Here is a 27,859-nt window from a genome sequence, read left to right as displayed (position 1 = left end):
GATTTAACCCACGTGAACACTGGGACGAAAGTCTACAATAATTCTGCCACAGCATATAGTACATTTTATAGTCTGTTAAACTTAACTTGGATCCATTGAATATAGACTCACATAATTAGATGCTCTGTCACTTTTTAATCCAACAGTGAAAAGGAAAGGATATACATCTGGTAATTGACCTTTAACCTACCATATAATTTTTCATGGGTGTTCAGATTAATAGCCCCTTGCACTCAACAATGAACAGAGTACTCACGTCTACTTCTATTGTGAATCACTGAGTTACACTGTCAAGAGCAATTCCTAATGAGATGTTATGTCAACTATTATGTGCTTTGCAGACCAGAGAGTTGTCCCTATTATTGCTTTATTAATATGTTTTATATTGTGACTGAAATGCTGACTGTTTCTGGACTTTCCCATGAATTCACTACATGTAATCGAAGGTGAAATTTGTTAATTGATCAACATGGAAAACAAAACAAAATTGGTTACATGTGTAGTGTAATTCATTTGGCAAGAGCGGTTGACTTCCACAGTTGCAGCACTATAAAAGATGCATTGAGCTGCAATAATTAAAACCAAGAGACCAGCTGCTGACCTTGTGTTCTTCTCTGCAACGTATAAAAATAGTTTTCAAACTTTATTTCCAACAATAGGTAAGGCCCACTGTTGTTGATTTTATTAATATTGATAGACCATTATTTGTTTTAAGTAAGTTTAGTTTTGCACTGGAATTACATAGTTTTCTTTATGGAATACAACAGCAACAGAACTCACTCATCATCATCATTAAGTTCCCGTAACTAAAGGCCTTTTGATATACAAAACTGTTGAAAGAACTTTCTGTACATATTTGAAAGCACACTGCAGTACAGTGAAGGGTGTTTTATGCTGTAAAAAAAACAACGGGACATCCAGACTGTATTGTTAAACGTTTGAGAATCTGCCGAGTTGTAATCGATACACTTTAAAGGAGAAACAGCTTCCAATAAACGGATTGCAGTTCTCTTAAAGCACTCTGTGGAAGAGTCTCTCCATCAGTTGCTGGATGGCTATACAATAATATTATATGCATGTGGGATGCATTCTTCCTGTTGTTTCCATTGAATAACAAGGCTGTAAGGTTTTGTAAAACCTCCAATAACAACGAGAATGAAGTCCTTTTATTTGTTATAAGATATCCAATTGGAAATTTCCAAAGTTATTGCACCCCTGCTGAGAACCTAGGAAATTCAACTCCTTCAGAGGGGACGTGAAATGTAAAAGGCTTGCATGTGTGGAATGACCTGTGGAGAACCACACACCCACTGCAAGCTTTTGAGGGTCACTTGTGCCCTTCCTGGTCAGAATGCTGACGGTGTTTTGTTTCTGCTGTAGGAAACGCTCGCAAGAAGCTGATGTGCTCCATTTGCAATAAGAAGTGTTCTTCAGCTGGGAACCTGCAGGAGCATCGAAAGGTCAGGTGGATAGGGCTGTCTCTCGGTATGCTCTGCTTACACTCGGGTCATGATGTCACGACTGCAGACCCACCGGTCGGTTACAAAAAAAGATCTTTCCCTTTGATATCCTTTTTTAGAAAGAGATACAATAGCACAGTCTTAATGTACATTTTAAACAGGCAAAAGATGATTGCAAACATCTTTGACTATTCGAAATCTTTATTTTACTGACAAAAGGAGCGCAGAACTACTGGTTGTCTGCATTGTGAGCATATGGAACAATTGTTAACAAATGCTCCTATCTGTTTTGAAAGAACTTGTTACTAACACGTTAGGCATAATAATTTCTTGGCATCTTGGCACTAGCTTTTCAAATGAAGATTTGGAAATCATAATCTTCCTTAATATATGCCACTGGAGATGGAGGAGTAAATCTTTTTACATTTTCCCATGATGTGTGACACATTCTGGTTAGCTAGACATTTCACAAGCACGTTTCGGTGGATTCCCCGAAGATTCTGCTGTGAAATTCAAAACTTCACAAACAGGCTGCAGATCTTTAACAGCTCCATCAAAATTCCTTCGCCATCAGGTTTTGTAAATTGGAACAGTTACAATAAGCAATACTTTAAAAGGGCAAGTTTCACTGGGAAAGTGAACAGAAAGGATGTGGGGCTTTGTTTTTAAAGCAACGAACAGTTCAAGTTAGAATTGTACCTTTAAGATGTTTAATGTACTAAAGCCCTTCAGGTTTAATATCCTTAGCTTATTGATCAGAAAGTCTCAACATACAAAATTATTTAAAACATTGTATTCATATTAAGTATGAAATTGGCCTTTGATGATATGTATCACTAAATCCTGCTTAAACACATTCAGGCATTACCATTGTATAGTTATGATGGCCAAAGAGTATTCAAAGAAAAGATGTGCCAAGATAGAGATCTTCAATGTTTAAATTCATACTTAAATTATTAGATTATTTCAGAGCTAAACACATTTTAAAAACCTTTACATCAGGTGGATTGAAGTTTCTACAGAAATTAAAAAGGGATAAGGAATATTGTGAAATTAACCTCTTGAGTTACACACAAAGGAAATACTAACACAAGAGGAAATAATTGTACCTGGGCAATGTACATTTAATGATACATATGGTAGTAACTACCAACATTACGTTAATGTCTTGACCTAATTTTGAGATTATCAATAAAAGTGCACATTCTGTTTATCTGATGTGATACATTTCTATTTGGATTTCCTAACACGGGAAAGATGATGCTCCCCCCCACAGAGATCAATTACCTGCACAGTGGGTGTCCTTCGAAGATGCAGAATAAATCCAATTTACTATCACCAGCACCAATTTAAAATATTTGCTTTTAAATTAAAAAACAAAATTCTTATTGAATAAGCCAGTGAATAATGTAATAGGAAACCATACATTTAACCTGCAGATTCCAATTCTGTCAAATGATAATGTAAAATCATCCTCAATTGTTTAATAAAGAAAAATGTTTAAATGATTTCCTATTATTCCCCTCTCAGAGCACGGTATTGCTTTTTATTAATTATATCATATTCATGTACAGTTAGAAGAATAAATCTATATTAATTATAGCGTCGGGAAGCAAATATTTTGTTATCTCCGTTTTTTAGGAAAACAAAGAGAAAATAATAGAAAAAATACAATAATTGTAATCATATTAGTACATCCCAGTGGCTTGTGTTAATGTAATGCATTTAAAATCAAATGTCTTTATAAATAAGGATACAGACACAATAGTATTGCCCAAATTTACTTATGATTTTAATAAGACACCTTGGAAAAAACATAACCACGAAAGACAGAAATCTTTTTGTATAACATAGAAGGAATCGTGGATCAGTGCAAGTGCGCTAGTGTTTAACATTATCTAGGAAGCAGCTGACTGAGCAGAATTTTCTATTGAAGATAGTTTGATTAAGATTAATGTTAAATCGGTTTGTAATAATTCAAAGCTAATTGCTGTAGAAGATAATCATATGAGCAAAGTTAAATAAATGACAATTCTTAGGGTGTTGGGGGGAAAGATCATCTCTGTGTGGTCTGAACTGTGCTTCCACCTAGGCTTCAAACAGAACATTATTGTACTAATAATCTCTGAATACAGATTTAGCATATTTTGGATTCTAAATATGTCAATAAAAGTCAAAATATTTCAATATTTAAAATTCTGCTGGCTACATTTTATTATATTTCAGTTATTTTACATCATTATTTGTATAAAGATAATTGGATTTAATGCTGTAAAATTTATATCAGTCTCTAGAGGTTACTAGTAGAGTCCTGAGTAATTTTGATTAAATTCTCTTGCTTCGTACTGCCATGGCACATGCCTTCATATTTTATTTATACTTTGCTTTATGAAAGTTTTAACTTAATGTACTGTATATCTCAGTCTTTTCTTTGAATACAACTTCAACTTTATTTAACCAAGCAATTCAAAGTGAATCATGTATTGGGAAATAGTTATTAAAACATCACAGTAAGCTTAATCTGAATTCCACAGTCCCTTTTATGAACATCTTTTCCCATTCTCAATGTCCAGATATGGCAAGAGCTATTCTTTTAGATGTAGTTTAATATTATAAGAGAATGTAATAGGGTAATTTGTATGTTATCCTTGCTGCAGGCAAGAATGCCTTTTAAGCCCAGCACAAGTATAGCTGAGAGCAGTGTTTGTTTGATCTGGGTCTGCTTTTAAGAGCGTATTGTGACTGTTTATCTCCACTTCCACAGGTTCATGAGGTCTTTGACTGCCCAGCATGTGACAAAAAGTTTATTTCAACTAACCAGCTCAAACGGCACATGATTACTCATTCAGGTATGGCAAACTCAGGTTTATTGTTTAAAACGTTAGCCATCTGGCATAAAGCTCTGTTTAGAAAAAACAAACAAACAACATCAAAATAAGCTGCTGGATTCAGAGTGTAGCTGTTTCAGAGAGTCACTGGTGCTCTCTTACAGTCTGAAGCGTGTTCTTTAGGTGATGTCCATGCTCTTTGAAGTCATTATTTTCCTAAGCAAGGCAATTAATCTGCATTTCGCGTTTGGAAAAGAGGATTCTGTCAAGCCTCTCAATTTCCTTGAGATAAACATGCGTTCATCTTTTAAGAAATGATTTAATGGTCGAAAATGAAGGGCATTAGATGCTTGTTTAATTAGTCTGAACTTAATTGCAGAGTTAATTGCAGTCTTCTCTCAGAGGAGCAGATTCTTTGCCTTTCATCTCTCATGCTGTGTTCAATGAAGATTAAATGTTCCCATCTCCTCTTCTGCAGAGAAACGCCCCTACACCTGTGAGGTCTGCAGTAGATCCTTCAAACGCCTTGACCAAGTGACAGCACACAAAATCATCCACAGTGAAGACAAACCCTACAAATGCAAGCTCTGTGGAAAGGAATTTGCACACAGGAATGTGTATAAGAACCACAAGAAGGTGAATAGATTGTTTAATGTATTTATTCCAGAAATATAATATAATCTGAATGGGCTTTTTAGTTAATTATATATATATATATATATATATATATATATATATATATATATATATATATATATATATATATATATATATATATTAGTATATGATTGTGCACCATTTTTTATCACAACAAACTCCTTACCACAAAGTAAATAAACTGTTTTTGACAATGTCTCCAACTCACGTGGTAAAATCCACTTCATGAGCAGCAGTGACCTTTAGCATTTACCTTATTCTTCAGCAATTAGACTTCGCTAATTGAATCCATTCCATCTCAAGTAAAACTTACAAATTGGGGAATCAATGATGTAACAAATGTAGTAAATCCCTCAACATACAATATAACTAAATAATTAATCGATGCAATTCAAAAATACTTGTTAAAATGAAGTTAAGCATTTTTAATATGAAATATGAAACACATGTATTGCCACTTAATAAAAGTGTACAAAAGTATTATCAATAATCAATCTATTCAAGAAACATATTAATCTTAAATGTGATTATTTACTGCAGACAAAATTGGCTTCAGCAAAAGATTAAACCTTATTGTATTAAGGCCACTGGGTTCAGCACTGGGGATAGACTCACTTTGCATAGTCTTATATTACCACTGATACCTGTTTCATCTCCATCAAACATTTTGCAGCCAGCAAACTGGTCTCTGAGGTCATGTGTCTAGCCAATATGCAGTTTCATTTTAAGTTTCCTCACACAATAGCAGCCTATGTCATTCTATGATTTTGTATCCAAAAACAACTTTTTTTTGCATATTCTTAAATGGTGTGACTATTTGGGTCAGAACAGTTTTCTGTGCCAAATGGAATATCTGACCATTATATATGACTGGTAGCTTAAAGTATTACATTTTGCACTATTCTTGTGGCTTTCGCTTTCACTGTTCCAAACTGCCGTACTCTCATATTCACAGTTCTGAACTATTATTTCGCCCTGGTGCCATTTATACAAAGCCAAAAAACACATTTTCCACCAGACTGTGTGCTAATATTCTGCATAATACTGATGCTGATTTGTTTAATTTAGTTTATAGAAAGTATCAATAATTTGCTTTAGAAACTGTCAACAAAAAATGTAATGTGAAATATGTGTTCAATGTTAACATAGATTACATTTGCAAAATATATCATGATGAATAAAAAAAAGGTACATATTTCATTTCAGAGGTTTCAGACATTAATGTTCATTTTCCTGCTACAAAACGACTGCAGCCAATGTCTGTATATCTTCTGAAACCTTTAGAAATGCTTATAAACGTTGATGTGTACTTTTGAAGAAACAATATCCTGAGAAAGTGGCCCCGACCTGCCTGGCTTAATTTCTGTATGCCTGTCATTAGATGTGACCTAAGGTTATACTTTCAACCCCAAGACTTCACCTCTTTAGCTGGAGCTCAGAAATTATTAGACTGTAAAAAATCACTTGGCTAGTTTCCTGCCCAGACCCTGGAAAATTTCTCCCTTTGCTGGTAAAAGCGATACTAGATACTTACATGTTTTTCACAGTTTGGCTCATGCTGAATGTCATCCGGGATTCAGCATGGGATCTCTGCACCTCCTCTCATAGTAATAAATCAAAGAGAAGTAGTAGTAATTAATCTCCGAGTACAAAAAATTGAAGTGTTGCCTTTTTTGTGATATTTACACAACATGTTTGGGTCAAGGTTAAGATATAAAATGTATTTCACCAAAGTCCTGTAAGAAATCCTATTTGTAAGGAATCCACAGGACTACAGTGAATCTATAAAATGTTTATTAGATAATGGTAATAAAATAATATAGAGGAACAGGTGACAGAAATACAGAGGATCCCAGGACTCAGCAATGGTTCTGACACATAGGTGTGACCAAATAGGTTGAGATCAAACAAAGAAAAAGTCCATATTTAGGAATAATTGGAAGAATCAATCAATATTCATTACATGCTTATTAATGAAAGTCTAACATTATATTGGCTACTAAATAATCAACAACATAGCTAATGAGTAAATATCATACACATCGTACATACACAGTGTACAGTGATTTATTTTGTTTGATTTGCTGTTTATATTAAATGTTTTACAAGGACATTTTGTGGAAACTGTGACCTAGAATAGAATTAGAACTAAGACAACATGTTAATGTATTGGTATAAAAATGCTGATAATTGAACATGACATATTTTAGTGAGTTCTTCCTGAACTACTAATGATTTTAATAGAAACAGTCTGTGGACTCTCTGTTACACTCTCACTGTAATTTGACAATAGTTGGCCGTTGGAAAGCTGGAGCTTTTCTACAATATTAAAAACATTTGTTCTTATCAGATTCACCGTGTTTATACATCAATAGGAGTTTTAAGGGGGGAAAACATGAAAAATAAAACACGAGATGCATAAGTAGGTTAAATTGGTAGCATTGTAAGATAAACAAAGCTCCTTTAAATTCAAGACTCACAATCCCTGTTATCTTTTCTCAGCTAATTAGGATGACTAGCTGATGGGCTGCAGAGATAAAATCACAAGAAACAGAAGTAGTCTGCAATTAGAGCCCTATAATTTGTTATTTGATGCGGCTTGCTAATTCCACGATTTTGTTCTTCCCTCTCTGTCTTTAAATCCTGGATAAATCCCAAATAACTATAAGCAGATTGAATCTTACTATGTTAAAAAAGGGCGTTTAATTATCTCTGCACCGTCTCAATTAGAACAGTTATCCGAATCCATTTAAAGAGTTGAGATAATAAGAGTGATTACCTGCTGTTGCTTCCTGTGATCCGAATCTTTCTCCTCTCCAGACTCACTCCGAAGAGAGACCGTTCCAGTGCGAGGAATGCAAAGCCCTATTCAGGACACCATTCTCCTTGCAAAGACACCTGTTGATACATAATAGTGAGTATCACAGTGGAAGTGCCTGGATAGTCACATAATCCCATTAAGGGACAAAAATATAAAGGATAATGTGATTTAGTGTAAAGCAAATAATACAGAATTCATATTAGGTATTAAAAAGTAACTAACATTTATTTTTATTTTTAAATGCCACTTTTATTTTTTCTAAAGAGAAGGGACTTCATGTCACATCATACAAGGTGTCTGATTATAAAATTGAACCCCTTGGTTGTGAATGCACGCATGTGTCTTGCATGCATTGTTGATATTATGATTTTCAGAATGTTTGAAAATTATATGCCCTTTTAAGTTCCGCGGATTTACTTAAACATTTACAATAAACAGGAAAAGTGTAATTGGTCCATGACAAGACCTGACATACTTATGTTGATATCCCATCTGTCACACAATCCACCATACATGTTGTACAATAACACGGAAACACCGGCAAACATTTTATGCACTATTGAGTCTGGTCTTAATTCACACTGACATAAAATGATTTTAGGGAAATTACAACACAGTTCCTGGCTGAAGGAAAAGATAATTTTGAGAAAATGTCTCTTGCAATTACCTTTGTTGGACAGTGCCTTTAAGCAGTGCCAAATTACAGAAATGTCTCTGTGCCAGCAAAGAAGATACAGGCTTTATTGTGAACACCTTGTATAGCTGTATAGCATTCAGTCAGTGTTCTCCAAGTATATGTTTGTATTGGCTTTATGTTCACAGTCAGTGTATCATTTTAATGAAAGGCACTAGAGAGAGTTTAGAGAAAATGGGTGGTGTTTTAAATGGATGAACTGACCAAAGAAAGAAACTGCTTACTAGGTATTTCATAATTGGCAAGTGGTTTAGGCTTTTGTGAAGCATGCACGAAAATCTATATACAGTTTCCCTGCTGACCGATATCTTGGTTTAAGAAATGTACAGATAAGTGATTATGGAATAACATTGGAATTAATATTATTACTAATATTCCCCTTTGGTCAAGAATTACATTTAACTGCATTGAAAACTACAGGCAACATGGGAATTTTGGAGAATTGTGTGTATGTTTTGGAAGGAGAACAGCAAAATTGCAAAATCCTGTAATGTTGTTAAGAATATGAAAACAGAAATGGAACATGGAAATACACCTTGTTATGGTACTTTGGGATGTAATTCACATTGAAATGTAATTTACGCAAATACATAAATTCACTGTATGTAGTTAAATAATCATTATTTTCTTTAACGTGAAATATGCAGAGGAACATTAGAAAGGACTTAAGGAATGAACATTTTTCTCAGCTAATATTAAATGATTAAAGTCCTCATACAGTATTGTATAGTTTAAAAATAGTTTAGAAGGAGAATAAAATCAAAATGCATCCCACTTGCATGGTTAAGTATTCAAAGAGAAGAACTAATAGCAAGAATGTATTCAACTGCAGCAATAATGGATTGATCTTGTCATAGAAATACCAACACAATATTCCTCTTTAAGTTTAGTTTTTGTTTTACTTTGTTTTGTCAGGTGAAAGGACGTTCAAGTGTGATCACTGCGATGCAACGTTCAAAAGAAAAGACACTTTAAATGTTCACATCCAGGTTGTGCACGATGGCCACAAGAAGTACAAATGTGATCTGTGTGAAAAGGCTTTTGTGACTCCCTCCGTTTTGAAGAGCCATAAAAAGGTAAGAATGACATTGACACCTTTGTCTACAAAGGAATTTCAAAGCAAAGAAGAGATCCCACCATAGATTATGTAGTTGAAATCCACAGTTGTCCTGTATAATTATAGGTTTGGTAGAAACTGGACTCTTTCTTGGCACACGACAAAACAAATTGCTAAAATACTACCTTGAGAGCTTCAGCAAAGACATGCAACTAAATTGAATGCACTGGAGCAAAATTCTCTTTAGTTTAACTTCAGAAAATATGGTATTAGATAAAGGTGTGGCTTGGTGTACAGTTATTAAACATAATATTTTTAGATCTTTATTTAAATTTATTAAAAGCTATTAACCACTTTATCTATTTCCTTATTTCAAGTTCTCTTTTAATAAGGTTTGTTGCATGTATATTTTAGAGTCCCTTATCTTTGACTTATTGAAGTGTTAAAGTTTGAGACTTTGACATGATTGAACATTTCTTGCAATTGAAGCCTATAGGATTCAACTTTTATTATTTTCGATAAAAAAATTCTAATCTGACATTCCTTTTATATTCATTCCTTAACTCTTATATATTTTGTTGTGGTCTTCCGAAGATAACATTCCCATGTTCTTCCTTTATAATTAATTTGTCTGTGAAATAGTATAGACTTAACAAATAAAGGTTATTAACATTTTGGAATTATAAATCTGCTGCAGACTGGAGCGGATTCTGTATCTCATCACTGCATTCTATCAGATCAGATCTTGAAAGAAAAATGTTTCTTTCAATGCATTTTTTTCATCTGTTAATTAAGCATTACAACCCCTCTGGCTAAGTTTTGTTTCCTTTCTTCCTTAAATCCTCATTTTTTGAAATAGAAGTGAGGTCTCAGTTGCATTCACACAGTGGGGTTTGAGTCTGTGACAGAAGCCTTTCCAGTTTTCTCCTTGCCTGGCTGCTCAGTTTGATTGAGTAGACTGTGCTCACAGGGATATTCAGGGACTTTTATATTTTTGTACCCTTCTGATCTGTGCTTTTCAATGACTTTATCCCTGATTTGCTTTGAGAGCTCCTTGGTTTTTATGGTTGAGTCTGTGCTTGAAATCCGCTACCTGACCAAAGCACCTCACAGAGACAGGTATTTTTATTCTGAAATCATGAGCTCCACTATTATTGCACGCAGACTTATTGCAATCATAAATTCTCATTTTTTTTAATATTAATAATCTATTTACATATTTGTTTTTTGCATTGAATGTGTGGCGTAGGTGTGTATATAGCACGTGTCAAAGTGTTATGACTGTAAGCTTTAAAGCAACAAAATTATAACTGTGAGAGGGTCCATATACTTTTTCAAGGAACTGTATATACATATATGTGTGTGTATTTGACTCTAGTTAGGAGATCAAATGTTATTATTATTCAGTTAATGCAGTTAGGAAGTTATACTATGCTTTGTCTGCAGAAGTATATCAACTGTGGTAGTTATAGACTTTAAATTAATGCTCAATGGTAGGCACCATTTATATTTTGTTGAACAAAAGGAAATGGAAGTTAAAATTAAGTAAAACCTTAAGCTGTAGTTAAACATTAGTCTTTTTTTATTCAAATACTCATGTTACAGAAAACCAAATGGTTATGAAGGAAGGAAGGATTTATATCAGGTGGCATTTCTGTGTTGCTGTAATAAACATTTCATCTGTCACTTTGCATGTATGAATTTATTATAAATGCAAACACTAGGCAGTATTAGATTTTTAATGTGCCACCTCCTATAGTTGTATAATAGAGCTTTACCAGGGTTTTTATTAAACACAATCATTGCTTTTTCTTAAACACATTTCTAGCCTTGGTCTTTAGAGGAGTCATAAGCATTTTAAAATGGTCCTGTCCTAGTCCTAAGACAGATTAGTCCATTAAATGCACATACTGTATGAGCAGCAGAGAGGTAGATGAATAGTATTTCCCCTCCTTCTTCCTGAATTTAAATAGATGTAAGTTTTATAGAGAAAATAATGAGGTGGTCTTCAGTGAATATTTGGCCTATTCACAAAGCCACCACAGTTCGGGAGTCTCCGGTGAGGCCTTGGCTGTTATGCTGTGAACAAAGACAAACGTGAACATGGTACATTTTTGCATTTACATGCAAAACCTCTCATTGTCCTGGGAACAAATTATTTTCCCTGACACTATGCAAATGAAGAAAAGGGAGGGGTTACATTTAAATTAAATATTCACAAACCCATGCTGCAATGCATCAATACATTTAGGAAACAGAAAATAAACTTTATGCGTTCCATTTGATACTTTAATGAAGCTAATTTGAACCCATGGTTACATTAGAATTGCGTATAGTTTTAGGAAGAATATAGAATACAGGTTTGGGGTAATCCACAATATGACGCTAATAAAGAAAATCAAGAATTGCATCTTTGGAACATTTGTTTATTCCCATTTGACTTTTAACTTTGGTACGTTTAGATTTTTAACTTAGATTATCATACATCCAGAGTTTCCATGAGAAGTAGGGGGTAGATTTAGTTTCCTTATATTTTGATATTCCAGCTGCAGTTTTGTCTAAAATTATTTTCTAATTTTGGAATTTCCAAGTGTGAGCAAAATCTTGATAGCGTTATATTCACTTCAGTAGTCTATTTTTAAGACCATATGGTATGCATTTATGATTTTAAACTCATTTCCACATTCACTATGGAGTAACTATTGAAATAATAGATTTAATTCAGTTCCATTCCTCTAAAATACCTTCTTCATGTAGTTCATTTATTGGTCCACAAATGTCAAACTTTTCTTACCCGCCTTGCTTGTGATGCAGATTGATGTAAAATGTAATTTACCACCCCAGATGTACTTTGCAGTACAGCGCACAGTTCAGGGCTGTGCTAACGTCATCCATCTTTCTGATGTTGCCACTAAGGGGCCAGCTCAGCTTCCATCATAAGATAATTAAATCAAATCTTCTCAAATTTTTCAAAAGTGAATTTCATCGTATGGTGCTCAAATTTGTGAATCTAATATTCTCACCAAGGAAAGGTAAACTTCCAGTTCATGATGTTCTATGACTTAACAAGAACTGTAATTTAAGAAACTAGTGTAATCCTCTGATTGTTTATACAGTGGTAGACTACTTCGAATTATTGCAAAGTAACATACCTATTCCTTTGTGTTTATCCAAACTGCCCTTGTGTTCTGGAGCTGCTCACTGCTGAAAGGGCCCCAGCATCCTCATCCTGAATGGGCTTTTACAGCTGGCCATGCCAATCTCCCCTTTAGTGAGAGCTATGAAGTCAACCAATTAACTCTGCTCCCTTGTGACCACTTTCGTCTAAACTGAAGTGACCTGTCTTTCAGACTGGAAGCCAACCACATGCATTGTTTATCTGTTAAATAACTGCCAATATTATCGGAGCAAGAGCTGTGTCTAATCAAGCTTGGAGTATTAATAACACAGAACCACATTTTGTGTCACTGGCATGTCATGTAGGAAGCTCTTAAACAGTAGTATAGGCTTACATAAGCAAACAGAGCCCTCACTTCAATGGGTCTGTGCCAGAGTGGTATGTTCTCTCGTGGAGCTGAAGTGAACAGCATTTTAAAAGTGTCCGAGAGATCAGTGATTTCTCAATCTAAATTGTAATGGCGTCTTCTGAGCTTCTTCCAGATGGACAACGAGAAGATAAACTTCGTGGTACATTTGTGTGAGATTACAGCCATGCAATTGCACCATTATGTGTGTGTGTTTTTATGCTAGTTAAATGAAATATAATACTATAAGTACCCAAGTGAATTGAAAGCATTTTGTAATGAAAAATATGTAGGATAGAACTGTGCTTAATCTTTTTCAAATGCATTGTCTTTAGTTTTTTTTCATATGACTAATCTCTTTCCCCTCCACAATATCGTTTTCATTATGTCATAGACCCACACTGGTGAAAAAGAAAAGATTTGCCCCTACTGTGGACAGAAGTTTGCAAGTAATGGGACCCTCAGAGTGCACATACGAAGCCATACAGGTAAATTGCGTATTTCTAATGTTCCTCTGTGGCCAGTCTTTAGAAACCACAGGTCATCATTTACGTCAGTGATAGATCATACTGTAAACCAGACATTGTTATATACAGAATTGCAGTAAAAGTAAGCTGTGGTCTATGGAAGATGCTTTGTATAAAAAAGTGTCATGTGCAGACCTAACTCAAAAGCTTGTGTCCCTGTATCAAACCCAAAGAGTTAATTTTATCTTCGTTCAGTTATTTTTGCAAGACAAATCTGAAATCAGTTATTTTTTAACTCTATGAAAGATTGCAGCCTTTGTTTTTGCGTCATGTACTACTACAAGTTATGGTGAGAACCCCTCAACAGTTTAACACAACTTTTACAACTTACTATAATTAAATCTCATATATGAAACTTTTTTATTTCTCATTTTGCTTTTACCTAATGGATACCTTGGGAACTGTATTTGTACATCAAATTGTGAACCAAAATGACACTGATCTGAGAAGTAGTATAGAAAAACCATCTGTTGACAAGATAGTGAGTCTCTTAGCACAAAATGCCCAGTATGTTTGCCAGCATTGGTGAGTGTGTCCCGTTTCATCTTTGAAAGTCTAGATTTAGTACATGGCAGACGCTGGGCAAATTCTTAGCCACTGTGCAACAAATATACATTTAAAATGTTTGTGTTTGGAAGTGAAACTGCATTGTTGCCATTCCTCTCTGCTTTAATTGAATAATTCTGGCGTATTCCCACAGTCTTTTTTGTGTGTGTGTTTCCTATTTATCTTAATCTTACTCTCATTTAAAAATGAAATGAAGTTCTGTTTCTCTTTGACTGAATTCACTGAATGTGCAGAAAATGTTCAGCCTTGGAAATATTTATAAGCATGTCCCTCTACCCAGTTCCTGGTGTGCTTTCTTTCTCTGTGATAAGAGAATGAACATAAAGAGGCATTTAAACTGGCACAATAAAAAGGCTGTTTAATGAACATCCACTTTCAATAATGCACATTGCTGCAGCTTCCATTCCTCAGCAGAAATCCTTTGTGGTAGAGCCAGTTCGTTGTTGCACTTTGTTTCGCCGTGTGGGAGCTTTCAGTACTTTCTGGTTTGAAAGAAATTCCAAAGACAGCAAAGAAGAAAGTCATCTTAAAACTTTTTCTCAGCTGTTACATTTCTGATAAAGTTACGTTTTAGGATTAAAAACACAACAACAACCAAACACAAACCAGCTGTAGAGGTCAGCTGCTCTGGAATTTTAATCAAGGATTATAGCAGTGAAGCTGCTAAAGCTAAACTGTTTGGGAAAATAACTTTACAGATATATTGTGGGGTATAGCCAATGAGCTTTCATCAAATTAATAAAGAGGGTCTTGCACTGAACACATGTTGAAACTTTTTTCTTTAATCGTAATTCTATTCTGATAAAGCAACCTTTTTACTCTACAACAAATATTGGTGCATGTAAAAGACAGACAATATACAATTGCTGCTGAGCTTATTTTTCCACAATCATAAAGAAAATGCAGTAACTTGAAGTATCCCCCTCCTCTAGGTTCAATGTCTATCAGCTTCAGAAACACTATCTCAGATTTAGTAAAAAAACGAACAAAAACTGAAGCCTGTTTGATAGAACAGGTATGTTCTTACAACAAAATGCAGTAAATATTCAGCTCATAACTGTAAAATGAATTAGACTTTTGTCGAATAGTGCACATTAACCTTTTTGTAATTAGTTGCATTATAAGTGTATACATTTCAATTTATTTAACAGAAACAAACAGTAATTTATTTCAGTGTTCAAATAAGTCCATAACTGTAGAATACTCAAATGAAATAAAGAGTATGAAACTATTTTATTCTAGGCATTCTGTAATAACTGGCATATGGTTCCAACCCCCTGCAGACCTTATTCCTCTCCTACTCCCCCCCCCCATTTTGCCTTTATCTGGAATTGAAGGAATATTAATGAGGCCTAACAATAGCTGGCGTTAGCACTGTGTTTGAATCGGTCTGGGGTGAGTGAAGGTGCATGTGCAGGGAGCCCAGAGTACAGGGTGAGACCGCAGGCGGCTGCGCTGCTCTGTAATCCATCATCCACACTAACAAACCAGCGAAGACAGAGGCTGCGTTCCGGGGCTCCCTTGAAACACTGCGAGGCTTTTCAGGGCCATATCCTGTCAACCCTGACTTCTGGGGGTCACTGGGATTGGAGGCTAATTTGGTCTTAAATCTTCCTGCTAAATCACACAGAGAGCTCCTCTTAATTGTGAATTACTAACACAAAAACGGTGAACTACCCCCTTAAAATCTAGATGAAAGATTAAGAAATCAGGGGCTCCATATCTTAACAAAGTCTCTCACGTGGATGGTACCCAGTTGTTTTTACCTAGTTTTTGAAAACAACATATTTCTATCGAAAAAGTTCAGATTCAGATTCACCTATATTCTAAAGGACTTATCAACAAATATTTGGCTAAGCACATAACGTTAAATTGTAATAAACAGTATATAAGAATATGTGATTGAATCTGTTTCTTTAATGTTATGCTTTATTTCATGGGTTCACAGTGTATCAGCATTTATTCAACTGAATTTTTCCCCCCTACATGGTTAAACATTACTTCTTACATTACGTTACTTATTTTTATATCACATGCATTTACACAGCTATCACAGATTTTCCAAAGATGCTGGAAGTAGGAAAACTGTCTCTCTAGATGAATGTATTAATATATTTCAACAGATTGTGACAGCTGATACTTGCCGTCTCTTTTAAGACTAAGCTGTGTAGGCCCTTTCTGATTGTATTTATACAGACACCTCTGAATAAACAAGAACTGTTGGGCTGGGAATGCAGGGGGATGGGCGAGACCTAATAGATACCTCAAAGAAAAAGAGAAAAGAAAACTTGAAACAAGAAACACGCAGGATGCCCTTGTAACCGTTGTCAATTGTTAATCTTTTGGTGATTCGCTGCACTTTTTAGATTTTTGCCTGCACTTACAATAAAGTCTGTTCTCCAAAATAAGGTGCTAAATTCTGAGACAGAACTGATGTATTTATGTTAATCTTGTGTGAAACTGGCAGGTGATTCTGTATCATTTTTGTCTGTTGGAAAAAACACTATTGAAAAAACGATATAAAACAATATATCTAGGAATATAAACATTTTATATACACTTAAAAAGGGTGACCTCTTTGCAGCAAAATACAATACATATATGTATAGTTTTCATTGTGCACTATAAGCAAATTACTGACGTCAGTGATTGAGGAAAACAAAAAACAATATACTGGTGTACAACAGTCTCCAAAATAAATGAACAAGCACCCAGAGACACCAGCCAGGTTGGTAGCCCACTTTATCATGAGCAAAAAGGCATTCAGTCTTGTTGGGCCAGGTGGTCCTTTATCACCCTGTTCCAATACCCTGACCCTGAAACAACAAAGGATTGGGCTCTTATTCAGAAAATCCTTTAGCACACTGCCTGGCCATATCATGAATAAAAAACAAACTGATCCTAAACTGTAAATATTTAGTTTGAGATATTGGTGGTGTTGTTTATGCTTGCTGCCAGATTTGATATAGTAAAGTGTTTTCAAAATAAATAACCACAAGTAATAAAGAAACCTGAAACCTGTTGTGCAAATTATTTGTGTGATATATATTTTAAGGTTTGAGTTATAGAAGAAAGTTAGGAAGTTTTATATTTAGGCCTTTTTTAATATAATATTCCCACTTCATAAAATAAATTGTACACTTTAAAGTTCTGGGAGAAGTTGTTAACAGCGTACGTTATTCAATAATGAAACAAACTGAACGTAGGCCATAAATGGTCTTTTCCGAGTTTTGAAGTCTGGTGGTCCGGTCTGAAACGGTTAAATTGGTTTCTGTGGTATACGTTATACTCGGCAAACAGATGGTGATGTGAGAACTATGTGGGATTAGAGAAAAACAAAAGCAAGCCCCCATTTCCTACGAGCATTCATCTTCCTAGCTTCTCTGCCAATGGAAGGCTTTGATTTTACTGAAGCATACGAAATTTTGCATCCATAAATCTCTGAATAGTTATTGTAGATGCCTGAATGAGATTGTCTGTTTACGTAAGGTGATTGGTCTGAATGCGCTGCTTGGTGCAGAAAATGTAGAGTTGATAGCTGGATGAAAAATTAAGCAAGTGTAATATTTCATATTTCTGTTAGTGAAACATGATCCACAGAGTCATGTCTTTTATGTAGTGTATCACCAGCACATGATCATTTTGTCTCCAGAATGCATTGTACTATTTTATATTCTCATAAACACAATTTGTGCTATGTAGTCTAGCACTCTTCATCCACAGAGCCTTGTTTAATTAAAAAATAATAAATTAATAAAATAAAGAGAAAAAATACGTGTTGAGATAATCTAGCTCTTGTGTCATCATAAACGTAGATCACACCCAATATTTCAAATGGAATAAGGGATAGAAAGTTTTTAGGTTTGATCATTCTGTTCAGTGCATATTTTGTTACTTTGAATGTGGTTATATAGCAACATTAAAAGTAGGATTTGTGTTATCCTGTTTTCTGATGTATCTAAAGTACTAGATTACTCAATGACTTTACTCAATGCTTGAACTTTAAGTCAAATACTAACATGTGCAAGGATGAGCTGAACATGTGGTGGTTTTACTATGATTTGTGTATGAGGTTACAGACTATGCAAACAAGGCTATTCCTCAGAGTTGTGGTCTACAGCAAATACAATATTTATGTGGACATACTCGATTCGTTTCAGGTTTTTTTGTAGAGTCTATGGAGAAGGGAACTATATTAGTTTAACATCATGAAAATCAACAAAATCTAGATGGATATTGTGTTGAAGAAGTTTTATATTTAAATACAGTTACTGGCATTGGAATGATACACTAGATTTGGAAACTAATGCACATAATCATGTTAGAGAGCTGAAAGTCAAATTGGGTTTGCATTTTACCCTGAAAAGCTAGTATTAATGGAAGCAAGAAAAGCCAGATCTCTTTCATGTATGTGCCAATAATCGATTATGACAACAAACAGATTTTCCTGACCTCAAGTTTGAATGTAAAATCCATACCTTTGTCATGGTCCTCTAACCTGAATAATGAATTCAAGCAGTGTTTATAAACCAAATCACTTTTATCTTTCATAATCTGTAAAGTATGAACTGAATTTGGTAAAAACACAGTCACTGTTGCTTTTATCTTTGGCATTACCTTTGGGATGTCATATAATCACACAGTTCCGAAGTATACTGATATATACCTTTTTAATGGCAGTTATACATAGTATTGTCAGTCCAAGTTTTATTTTTCATGGTGAGCACCATCACAAGCAGACATGAATTAATTACTAAGAAAAATGTTGCAGTAAAATTATGTGAATCTAACAAAACATGGATATAGATACTTAAGAATAACAACCGAATGTGTTAGAAGCCACAAAGTATAATTCTAAGCAAGGGAGCGACCCAAACAAACACAGCAGGCCTTAAAAGCCGATGAAAATAAGTTAACAAGTATAATGGAAAGATAGCGAGTTAAGGGAAAGCAAGAGAGAGCGTGTTGTATGTTTCTGCAACTCAGATTTGAACAGAGGCAGGGTAAGGGCTTCTGTAACAGCAGCAGGAAGCAAATTCCAGACGGTAACAACTGAAGGAGAGTCTCAAAGTGTAACTCTTATGGTTTTTAGTCAAGACCTGTTCATAATCAAATAATTTCAGTGGTGGTTTAGGAACACAGGTGGTCAGGAGATCAGAGAGACAATCAGGATCAACCATGTACAGGCAGCAATAATTATTCTTCTCCTACAGCAAAATTAATTTATATGTTTTTTTTGTTTTTTTTTTTGGTCTTATCTGTAATGTTTAATGTTCTCAATATGTGGATTAAAATAATAATTAATTAATTCATTCATCAGTATGTTTCTGTAATATAATAAATATTCAATAGGTTTCATGGGAGACTTGTAATTTACAGATCTATGGTATAATATAAAATCTTAAATGTGGACTATAGAAGTGATAAGTAGGGGTGTCCTCATTGTAATAAGCAATATATTCATTTAAAGACAACTTATGAAGACTATCATTATTGAAAAGGATTCAGGTCAGGTTTATTCTTACTATAGTTGTATACTGTGAACACTTTATATGTGATATTGCAATAGGGCTTGTAATACAGTGGTCTCTGCTCTTCTATGACTTACCAGTAAAATATACAGTAGTACATTCACTAACATATAGGCCTGCCAAATCACAGCGCAGAGTAGAAGTATCACTTTGCAAATTACAGTACATGGCTGTGTTATGCTTTTAGATTTGATGAAAGTCTAATGATTTTATATGTACATATTGGCGTGCTCAATGTTTTATGAAAAACCAAATGACCATGTAATCACTTTTCTTTTCATCACTGAAGGACAGGTGCCGTGGAAGAACTTCGGGTTGGGGATGTTTAACGTAGTTGCTTCCAGAACATCGTTGAGTCATGTCTGATATTGATTTCCTACCGCTTATTGCCTAGTGTCTTTCTAAAATGGGATCTAATTTTTAATTAGCATTTGTGAACCCCACAGAGCATGGACTTCCAATTTGTACCCATGGCGAAAATTCCCAGCTGTGTTTGATTGGGCAGGAATGCTTTGCTTCGCCAGAAGAAAGACTCAAACTCAGAATCTTTTGAACTACTGCCCAGAGCCCAAACCACTAAGCTACTCGTATCATGTTTTGTAAGCCATTATTAACAGCTACTTAAAACTTATTTTTATCCATTCAAGTTTAGTGCACAGTTGTTTTATTTTCGTCAACTGTATGCCACCTGAATCTGGCTATCGCACATCTCGAAAAAATTGTTCCTCCTGAGCAGGGGCTAGAAAATGAAGCACTGCGTCAGTTCACTCTCAGCTGGGTTAATTTATATGGATGTGAGGGATTAAAAGGAAAACTTTTAAGGACGTAAATAAATCACGAGAAGTTTAAGTTGCAATGAAAAGGTCACCTGCAAGTTGTTTCATATTGTAGAGGTTGATCAAAGGCAGTAGCTTATCGAGGACAGTAGATTGATATCAGATTACCTCACCATTTTCTATTGGCATCTGCTGAAGGCTGTTAAAGGTAAATTCATCAGAATTCACAGAGGCTGTAATGAATTTCTGATGGACAGCACTAATACATTTCAGGATAATTCTGACCACAAGTGCTCTCGAAACATGAACATTTGCCATGGTTGGGGTCCGGATATATGCATCTGTTTGCCAGCCATCGAGAAACTTACCTTTAAAGTAGGGCTGGGCTTGAGATTATAAGTGTCAAATGGATCAATTAGCAGCTGCAGCACTTCTTGGTTTCTGGAGGTTTTGTGGTGATAGTGGAGATTAAGGACAGTGGGGGTCAAAGAAGAAGGAGTATAGTTTCAACAGATGTTAAATTGGTTACATTTGGCTAGGATAATATCACCTAGTTAATGAGGTTTTCATTTTCTCAGCTAATGTAGCCCTTCATGCCATGGATCAGATTATCTTGTAGGTAACAAATCATAAATACTGTAATATAAAAATAATTTATAAGAATTGTAAAAGAATATCCCTAGCCTAGTTAGTAAGTGTGTTTTCACCATCTTTGGATTGCTGATTTAGAACCAGTAGCACTCAATTTGGCCTGCCAGCGGTGTTTACATTAAAAGGGAGTGGATCCAAGCCCCATAATAAACATATGACAAATATGCTGCACCATCCATAGTATACTAAATATACAGTACTAATACAAAAGTCTTAACCTGATACCCTAGTTGTTACTTTAAAGCTGTTTCTAACTAAAATAGCTTCCATCTAGAATTTTGCTTTTCCTGTTAGTCAACAAATGTAACAGAAAGCTTCCTGTTTTAAAGTTACTCTACATCTTCTAAAATGGGTTAGGTCCATTTTCACTCACACATGCATGCCAGATGAGCAAACACGAGAATATATCCCACTTGACTTGTATAAAATATCTTATCTTCATGAAAAGGTAGCTTATCTTTCAGCAATCTAGTCTACAAGCTATTGTAAAGTAGCTAAATGGGGGAAAGACACAGGCTTGCACTTCTACTAGCTAAACTAAGATGGGATGAGTGGAGGATTGAGCAAACCTCAAACCTAAACCCAGTCCGCCATTTATTTGTTTTTAGTCCTTCCAGTAGAAATGGAAACCTAACACTTATGAAGTCTATGTTTACTAGATAATGTAGCCCTTACCCTAGCCCTTTACAAAGCCTATTCTGAGCCTTTAACTTAACTCTAATACAGAATTTACATAGGATTAAGATCACCCAGAAAAAAATTGAATTCCATTATTGTAAATGCCTTGGTTGTACTGGGTACATGTTTATGAAATGTGATAAATATATGTTGTATACATTTTATGGAAGATTTTGGTTTATATGTTACTTCTTTCTGTCCAATGGAAATCCAATATCAAATACTAGGCTTGTAGTTTGTGAGTGGGACAGTATTTTTATTGAATTAGGGCCTAAGTATGAAATGGGCATGATGTTAGTCTTACACCTTGAAAACACAAGGACAGAAACATAAAACCACATTTTACCTGCTTGTATCTACTTAAGCAATGTTCCTTAATGAACTTGGTACATAAGGGGCAGAAAAAGTAATAGATTTGAAGAACCGCTTTTTCATTATTAATAAAAGATGTCAGAATTTTACATGAGGAAATGTAAAGTTCACCTATGGGGAAAAAGACCTTCTGACACTAAAGGATTGGGTATGTTCATTCCAGTTAAAAACAAATACAGAACGTTCCGCTGTCACATTCAGTTAGTGTGTTTCATGCTTTTGTTTTACCCCTCTAGTCGTAGTCTGAGGATGGCAATGAGGCAGATTAAGCTCTCCTCACACTCCTTCTTGGCATTATATCTGCAATATCCCATCCGTGGATTTTGTAGGAAGCTGAATGGGGGTTCAAACAGTTCAGCCGTTCCTGAGGCAGATACAGTCGTCACTAAATTGAATCCAGATTCAGTTTGTCCCTCTGCCATGTATTAGTGCAAGTGCTCTCTGAAATTGTAGGGATATTAGTGTGATGCTGAGGCTTTGTGTGGCTTGCACTGTAAAAAATGCTGAAGTGGTAAAAGTTGGGGGGGAAGACACAGCCTTGCTTTATTATGAATAACACACTTGGTATGTTCATCTTGTAATGTATGTGATATGAAAAATGGGCCGTTCTCGGAAAATGACAAAAAACGAACTCATTATAAATGCGCATTCCAGAACAAAAGCTTGTTTATTCATTATAAATTAAAATCCATCCTTGCACCAAAAACTTGTATTGTTACATAATAACATCAAACACACAAAAAAGTCATGTATATTACTGTTATCATGATTATCATGAATAAAAGTTTCCACACAGTAATTTGCACAATATTTAAGTAAAGATTTTATTACATTTATTGTCGAACCCCTTGTTTAAGCTATTCTATTTACCACTATGCTTCTGTGTCCCTTAAGGGATTTGTTTTCCTGCCAAATATCCTTATTACATTACCCATAATATGATACAAATTATAGAAAACGTTACTTTAATTCTTATGTTAACTCTTATTTCCTATTTTTTAAGCAGTTACATTGAGATTGATTTTTTACTTTCCTTTTTTATGCCCCTGTATTTTAGAAGTTGCTTCATGTATTCAAGAAGCCGAAAATTATTTGTGTCGGTTCTCCTCGTTTACTTTGTAGATTTTCAAAACAGATTATATGTATTGCAAGTTTATTTCTGTCAGCGGTTGCTCCAGGAGGGATACTTTTCAGGCATTGATTATTGGGTTTATATTTCCATTAAGATCAAAATTAAAGGGTGATCAAGTGTATATAATATTGCTTTAAACAGAAATGATCTTTAAACATAAATATGTGCTTATTAGAAAACTCAGAAACTAAAACTTTCACTCGATTTTAAAGGTATACACACTATATGTACACATATATATGTACATTTTAAAACAAATATACAATACTTTAAAAGTATTCTATTCTTAACAAACATTCTGCTGTTAGGTTGTTGTATTTTAATTCTCTGTCAATATCTGCTTTATGTATGTTTGCATTTAATCCTGTTCTGAGTAAACCAAGTGAGATTTATCTGAGAATCTAACTTCGTCAATCTCATATGCATTGAATTTTTAGTTTTCCTTCCGATTTTCAGAGATATGATAAGTATAATACTCAATAATAACCTTTTTAGGCAAATAAATAGCTGCTTTCGATTTCATTAGCTTTTCAGTTATTCTTTAGTTTTTAAAAAAAGTTGAAGAACCTCACTGATGTATTTAGTGTGCTTCCATGGAAAGTTTTTATATAGCAAAAGCTACCACTTTTATGCTGTCAGTTTATGTTCAGATTATGTGTAAATGAATTTAACTGTAAAGTGAAGTCAACTTTTTCTTAATGTGTTATTTTTATTTTGTGTTTGTGTTTAAGAATCAGCAGTAAAAATCCATTAATCCACTATGTTTCCAAGTATTCAATGGCAACTTGTCACTTCCCCTTAATGTTGATCTGGAAGATACGATCTCCCAAACTACATCTGTTTTCTTTTGATCTCCTGTATTGTACTTCAAAAGATGTAAGACGTGACAGCAGTAGCTTAAGTGCAATCAAGCCTTGCAGCCACAGGTCTCTGGGACGAACATCTAGAATTTCATCGTAGGACGACAAAAATCAGACTATAATCTGACATAATTTACCTTAGACCTTGTCACAGCAAATGAAATTAGTACCAAAAAAAGAGTGAAATCAGTAAAATAAAAAGCTTGAAAGAATTTGGGGTTTAAATAAATCTCTGCATTATCAGACAGTATGTATAATGAAAGGGTTTCAGGTAATCCTTCATACTTTTAGGGAACGTAGGAAACCTAAGTATGCACAGCTTGCTTTAATATCTAAATGAAATGCCAATTTATTTTATTTGATATCCTTTCAAATGATAGCCACATCAGCAGAGGTATAATTGCTACCCCCCTCAAACATAACATTTTCAAAATTACCTAGATCTCCTAGATGTCCTTGTATTTTCCGCTTTCCTATCTATTGAGCAGTGTCTCTGCAATAGTACTTATCAAAATAAAACACACATTTGGCAGACCTAATATAAAATCTATTAGTATTACAGAATTATTCTTTATATTTCAAATAACGAATTTGAGCTCCTCACACCTTTAGCTGGTGTCTCCTATAATCCCATCCGTAATCTGTTTTTTACTGTTTGTGCAGCTATGCCTCCAGTCATACCACCTCTGAGTTTTATTGTGTCTACTCTCTGAAGACTTCTAATCTCTAAGGAAAACTTGACCTAGTTGGTAATTCCCCTGGGGTTCATTAGGTCCGGGTAAGATGTGTTCCTTGCGCTGCTCCTACCACGGTCCTCTGTTGTAGATTTCATGGATTGTCTTTTCTTGTGCAGAACTGTGACCATTTTATTTCCCTTAATACCAGACTATTGGGGAGGGGTGGTTGTTTTCAATGTTTTTATGGTTTATGTTTAAATGTTGATTAGTTGTTGAAAATATGAGTTTGACTTTCGTTTTGAGAGCTCTGTTTTGATTTCTATCAGTACAAACATTTTTTGAGATCATGCATCCTTAGCGTATCGCAGTGACACCTGGATGGCTGAGATGTCAGGCCAAGCCAATCAGATAATACAGAATTAAGGTATAGTCGGCTGTCAGGCATCAGATTCATGACAGGAGATGCAGGGAACATATCAGTCATTTGTAGCCAGTCTTGTTTATTAACAACTCCGCTTTGCATGGAACCGTATCTTGGCAGGCACAAACTTCAAACGGTGGAAATGTAGAACTTTGATCCAGCTCTGCATGGGGCTGGAGCAGAAACGTTTTCTCCATGCTTATAATTCCTGAAAGCTCTGATCTCACTGTTTGAACTAAAGATTAACACTAGACCAGAAGAATTTCCCCCGCCTTTTGACGCAGCCACACTGAGACACCTTGATATGCCGAGACAGCAGTTTTTCCCCTGGGTGCTCTTTTCCTTTCCTCTGATGCTTATCTTGTGTGCAGGTGAGCGCCCCTACCAGTGTCCCTACTGTGACAAAGCTTTCAGCAAGAATGACGGATTAAAGATGCACATTCGGACACACACAAGGGTAGGCATTTCTTTCTTTCTTTCTTTTGGGGGGTGGGTTCACGACAGGAATTCATTTTTTTCAATGCTTAAACAATTGTATTGAACCGGTTTCTTTTAATTCATAGCTGTTTAAAATGTAAGCAAACATTTTGTGAATGCATAATTTTATCTTTTATCTGCCTGATGTCTTTTTTTATTATTCCAATATCTCAAGCCTGGCTGTTTGAATAAAAGGATTTTGATGTGACTATTTCCTGTTGTAATATGTTTATTTCTGAAATAACATGTACCGTTCTTGAAAAATTAGCTAAAAATTGGTTTAGTTTATCTGCACAAGTTATGTTCTGTTTTTAGACAATGGTTTAGATTATTATTATTATTATGATTATTATTGTCTGGTGTGTAATTGTGTTATGAGTATGGTACATTGGTATTTTGTATATTAACACACCCTAGTTTATAATAATAAAAAAAAATAACTGAAAAAAGTATGTTGCAGTTAATTTTTCTGTTCAATGTAACTCAAACCAGGCTTGTTGAGGTAAGAAACTGTGTTTAGTTTAACATGCTTTACATTGTGATCTTCACAAGAATCATACAAGTACTTCGTGCAATGGCTGAAGCTGGCAGTATATATTAGCATGATGTGCTGCTTTATTCTTTCTGAACAGAATGCTTTTCACTGTCCTAAAATACATTTTGCCACATTGGAGCAGGTAAGCAGGCATGCGGTATCCATACTCCATACTCCATACTCCATACTCCAGCAGTCTTTACTTTGAGATTATCTTGCTTTGAAAAGGAAGGAAGACCACTGTCACACTCCAGACAAAGTTGAGGTGTTGTCAATTAGTTATAATAGGGCAAGCAGAAGTGACACTCATAGACTCTGTCACTCAACTCTGGGGCCCGACTTTTTGTTTTCAGTAGCTCACAGAATTGGACTAGCTTGCTTCCTGGTGAATCTTTCATTCAAACTAATGCCTATTTTTTATACCTCATTCTTCCTACTACCTTCTACACACAAGTATTAAGAATTTTAATTAATTACCTAGAATATGCATTTGTCCAGACCATTGCTCACCCCACAACCTATTCCCATAACAAGCTGAACATAAGCAGAGAAACATAAAACACTTTAGTTCTTTTTAGCAGCCCTTTTAAACGTAGTCACTGTTCTCAACAGAGAGAAGAATTATTTACCCGATGGCACAATGTAATTTTTGCTGCTAGTACTGGCGAGGATTTCAGTCTCTTTAACACTAATATTTAGACAAATATTTCTAATGTGTTATTCGTAATATCTCAGAGAATATACAGAAAAATCGAATTTTTTTGAAGTATAGTATAATACATTACTCTCACTACAAATGTATAAAATACAAATTAATGAGTGGATTATAGCTTCAATTTACATAATACAGTACTACAATGTATTTTATTCATTGTTAAACAGATGCTGTGCAAAGTTAATACATCCCAAAAGAGCTTACACATAATTTTAATTAACCCGTTAAGAAACGTGGTTCTTTTGAATTGAGAATACTACCCAAAGGGGATGGGACAAATCACTTGTTTTCATGGGAACTTATACCTATCAAAGCTACCTATAGACCTATAGCGGGTTTTTGGATGGGGTGGGGGGTTCGTAGTGAACGAAAGCTGGGGGTGGAGCATGTGCGCATGCGTTTTTAAGTTGTTGTTTTTTATTGGTAATGCGAGGGGGTGGCTCATGATCTTGAGGGGACGGGTATAACACTGTTTTATGTAATTCAGTGCTGAGTGAGGGAACACATCTAACAGTGAAAATACAGCCCGTGGAACTTGGACTATAAGGTCAGCTAAAAGTCATGTAGTAATCATAAAGAATATCTTACAGCTTCTATCATATGTCATTTTAGTCTGAGAAAATTCCAACACCATGTATGCTGTATCTTTTATTTTGAAAGATGCTATCTGAATTTTTAAACTATCAATTTTTGGCTGTCATACCCATGATTTGTGCATAATATATCTATTTTGGCAAGAAGGCCTAGACAAATCCTATATTTAGTTTTTTGTATACATATTTTAAAACATCTAGATTAAATAGCTGCCCTTGAACATTTGAAATGTACAAAGACTAGAGCCTAGTTACGCCTAGTTAACCAGAGCTGAAACATTTGTCGCTGTACATTTGAACAATTAT

At 34.9% G+C, this 27,859-nt stretch overlaps 1 protein-coding gene across 2 annotated transcripts in view; it reads left to right on the top strand.

Annotated features, from left to right (window-relative positions):
• prdm5 (PR domain containing 5) overlaps positions 1-27,859 on the top strand; it is a 51,185-nt gene that overhangs the window by 14,056 nt on the left and 9,270 nt on the right. For both annotated transcript variants that reach the window (XM_066719996.1, XM_066719995.1), the window contains 7 exons: positions 1,381-1,460; positions 4,225-4,309; positions 4,767-4,924; positions 7,766-7,859; positions 9,376-9,536; positions 13,436-13,529; positions 25,605-25,690. In XM_066719996.1, the coding sequence (XP_066576093.1) occupies positions 1,381-1,460; positions 4,225-4,309; positions 4,767-4,924; positions 7,766-7,859; positions 9,376-9,536; positions 13,436-13,529; positions 25,605-25,690 (758 nt within the window). The remainder of the gene's footprint in view (positions 1-1,380; positions 1,461-4,224; positions 4,310-4,766; positions 4,925-7,765; positions 7,860-9,375; positions 9,537-13,435; positions 13,530-25,604; positions 25,691-27,859) is intronic.

This window comes from Amia ocellicauda, chromosome 13, assembly GCF_036373705.1.
Source record: "Amia ocellicauda isolate fAmiCal2 chromosome 13, fAmiCal2.hap1, whole genome shotgun sequence".
Lineage (NCBI taxonomy): Eukaryota > Metazoa > Chordata > Actinopteri > Amiiformes > Amiidae > Amia > Amia ocellicauda.
Note: the sequence above shows the minus strand (reverse complement) of the source record. Positions and strands in the feature narration are given on the sequence as shown.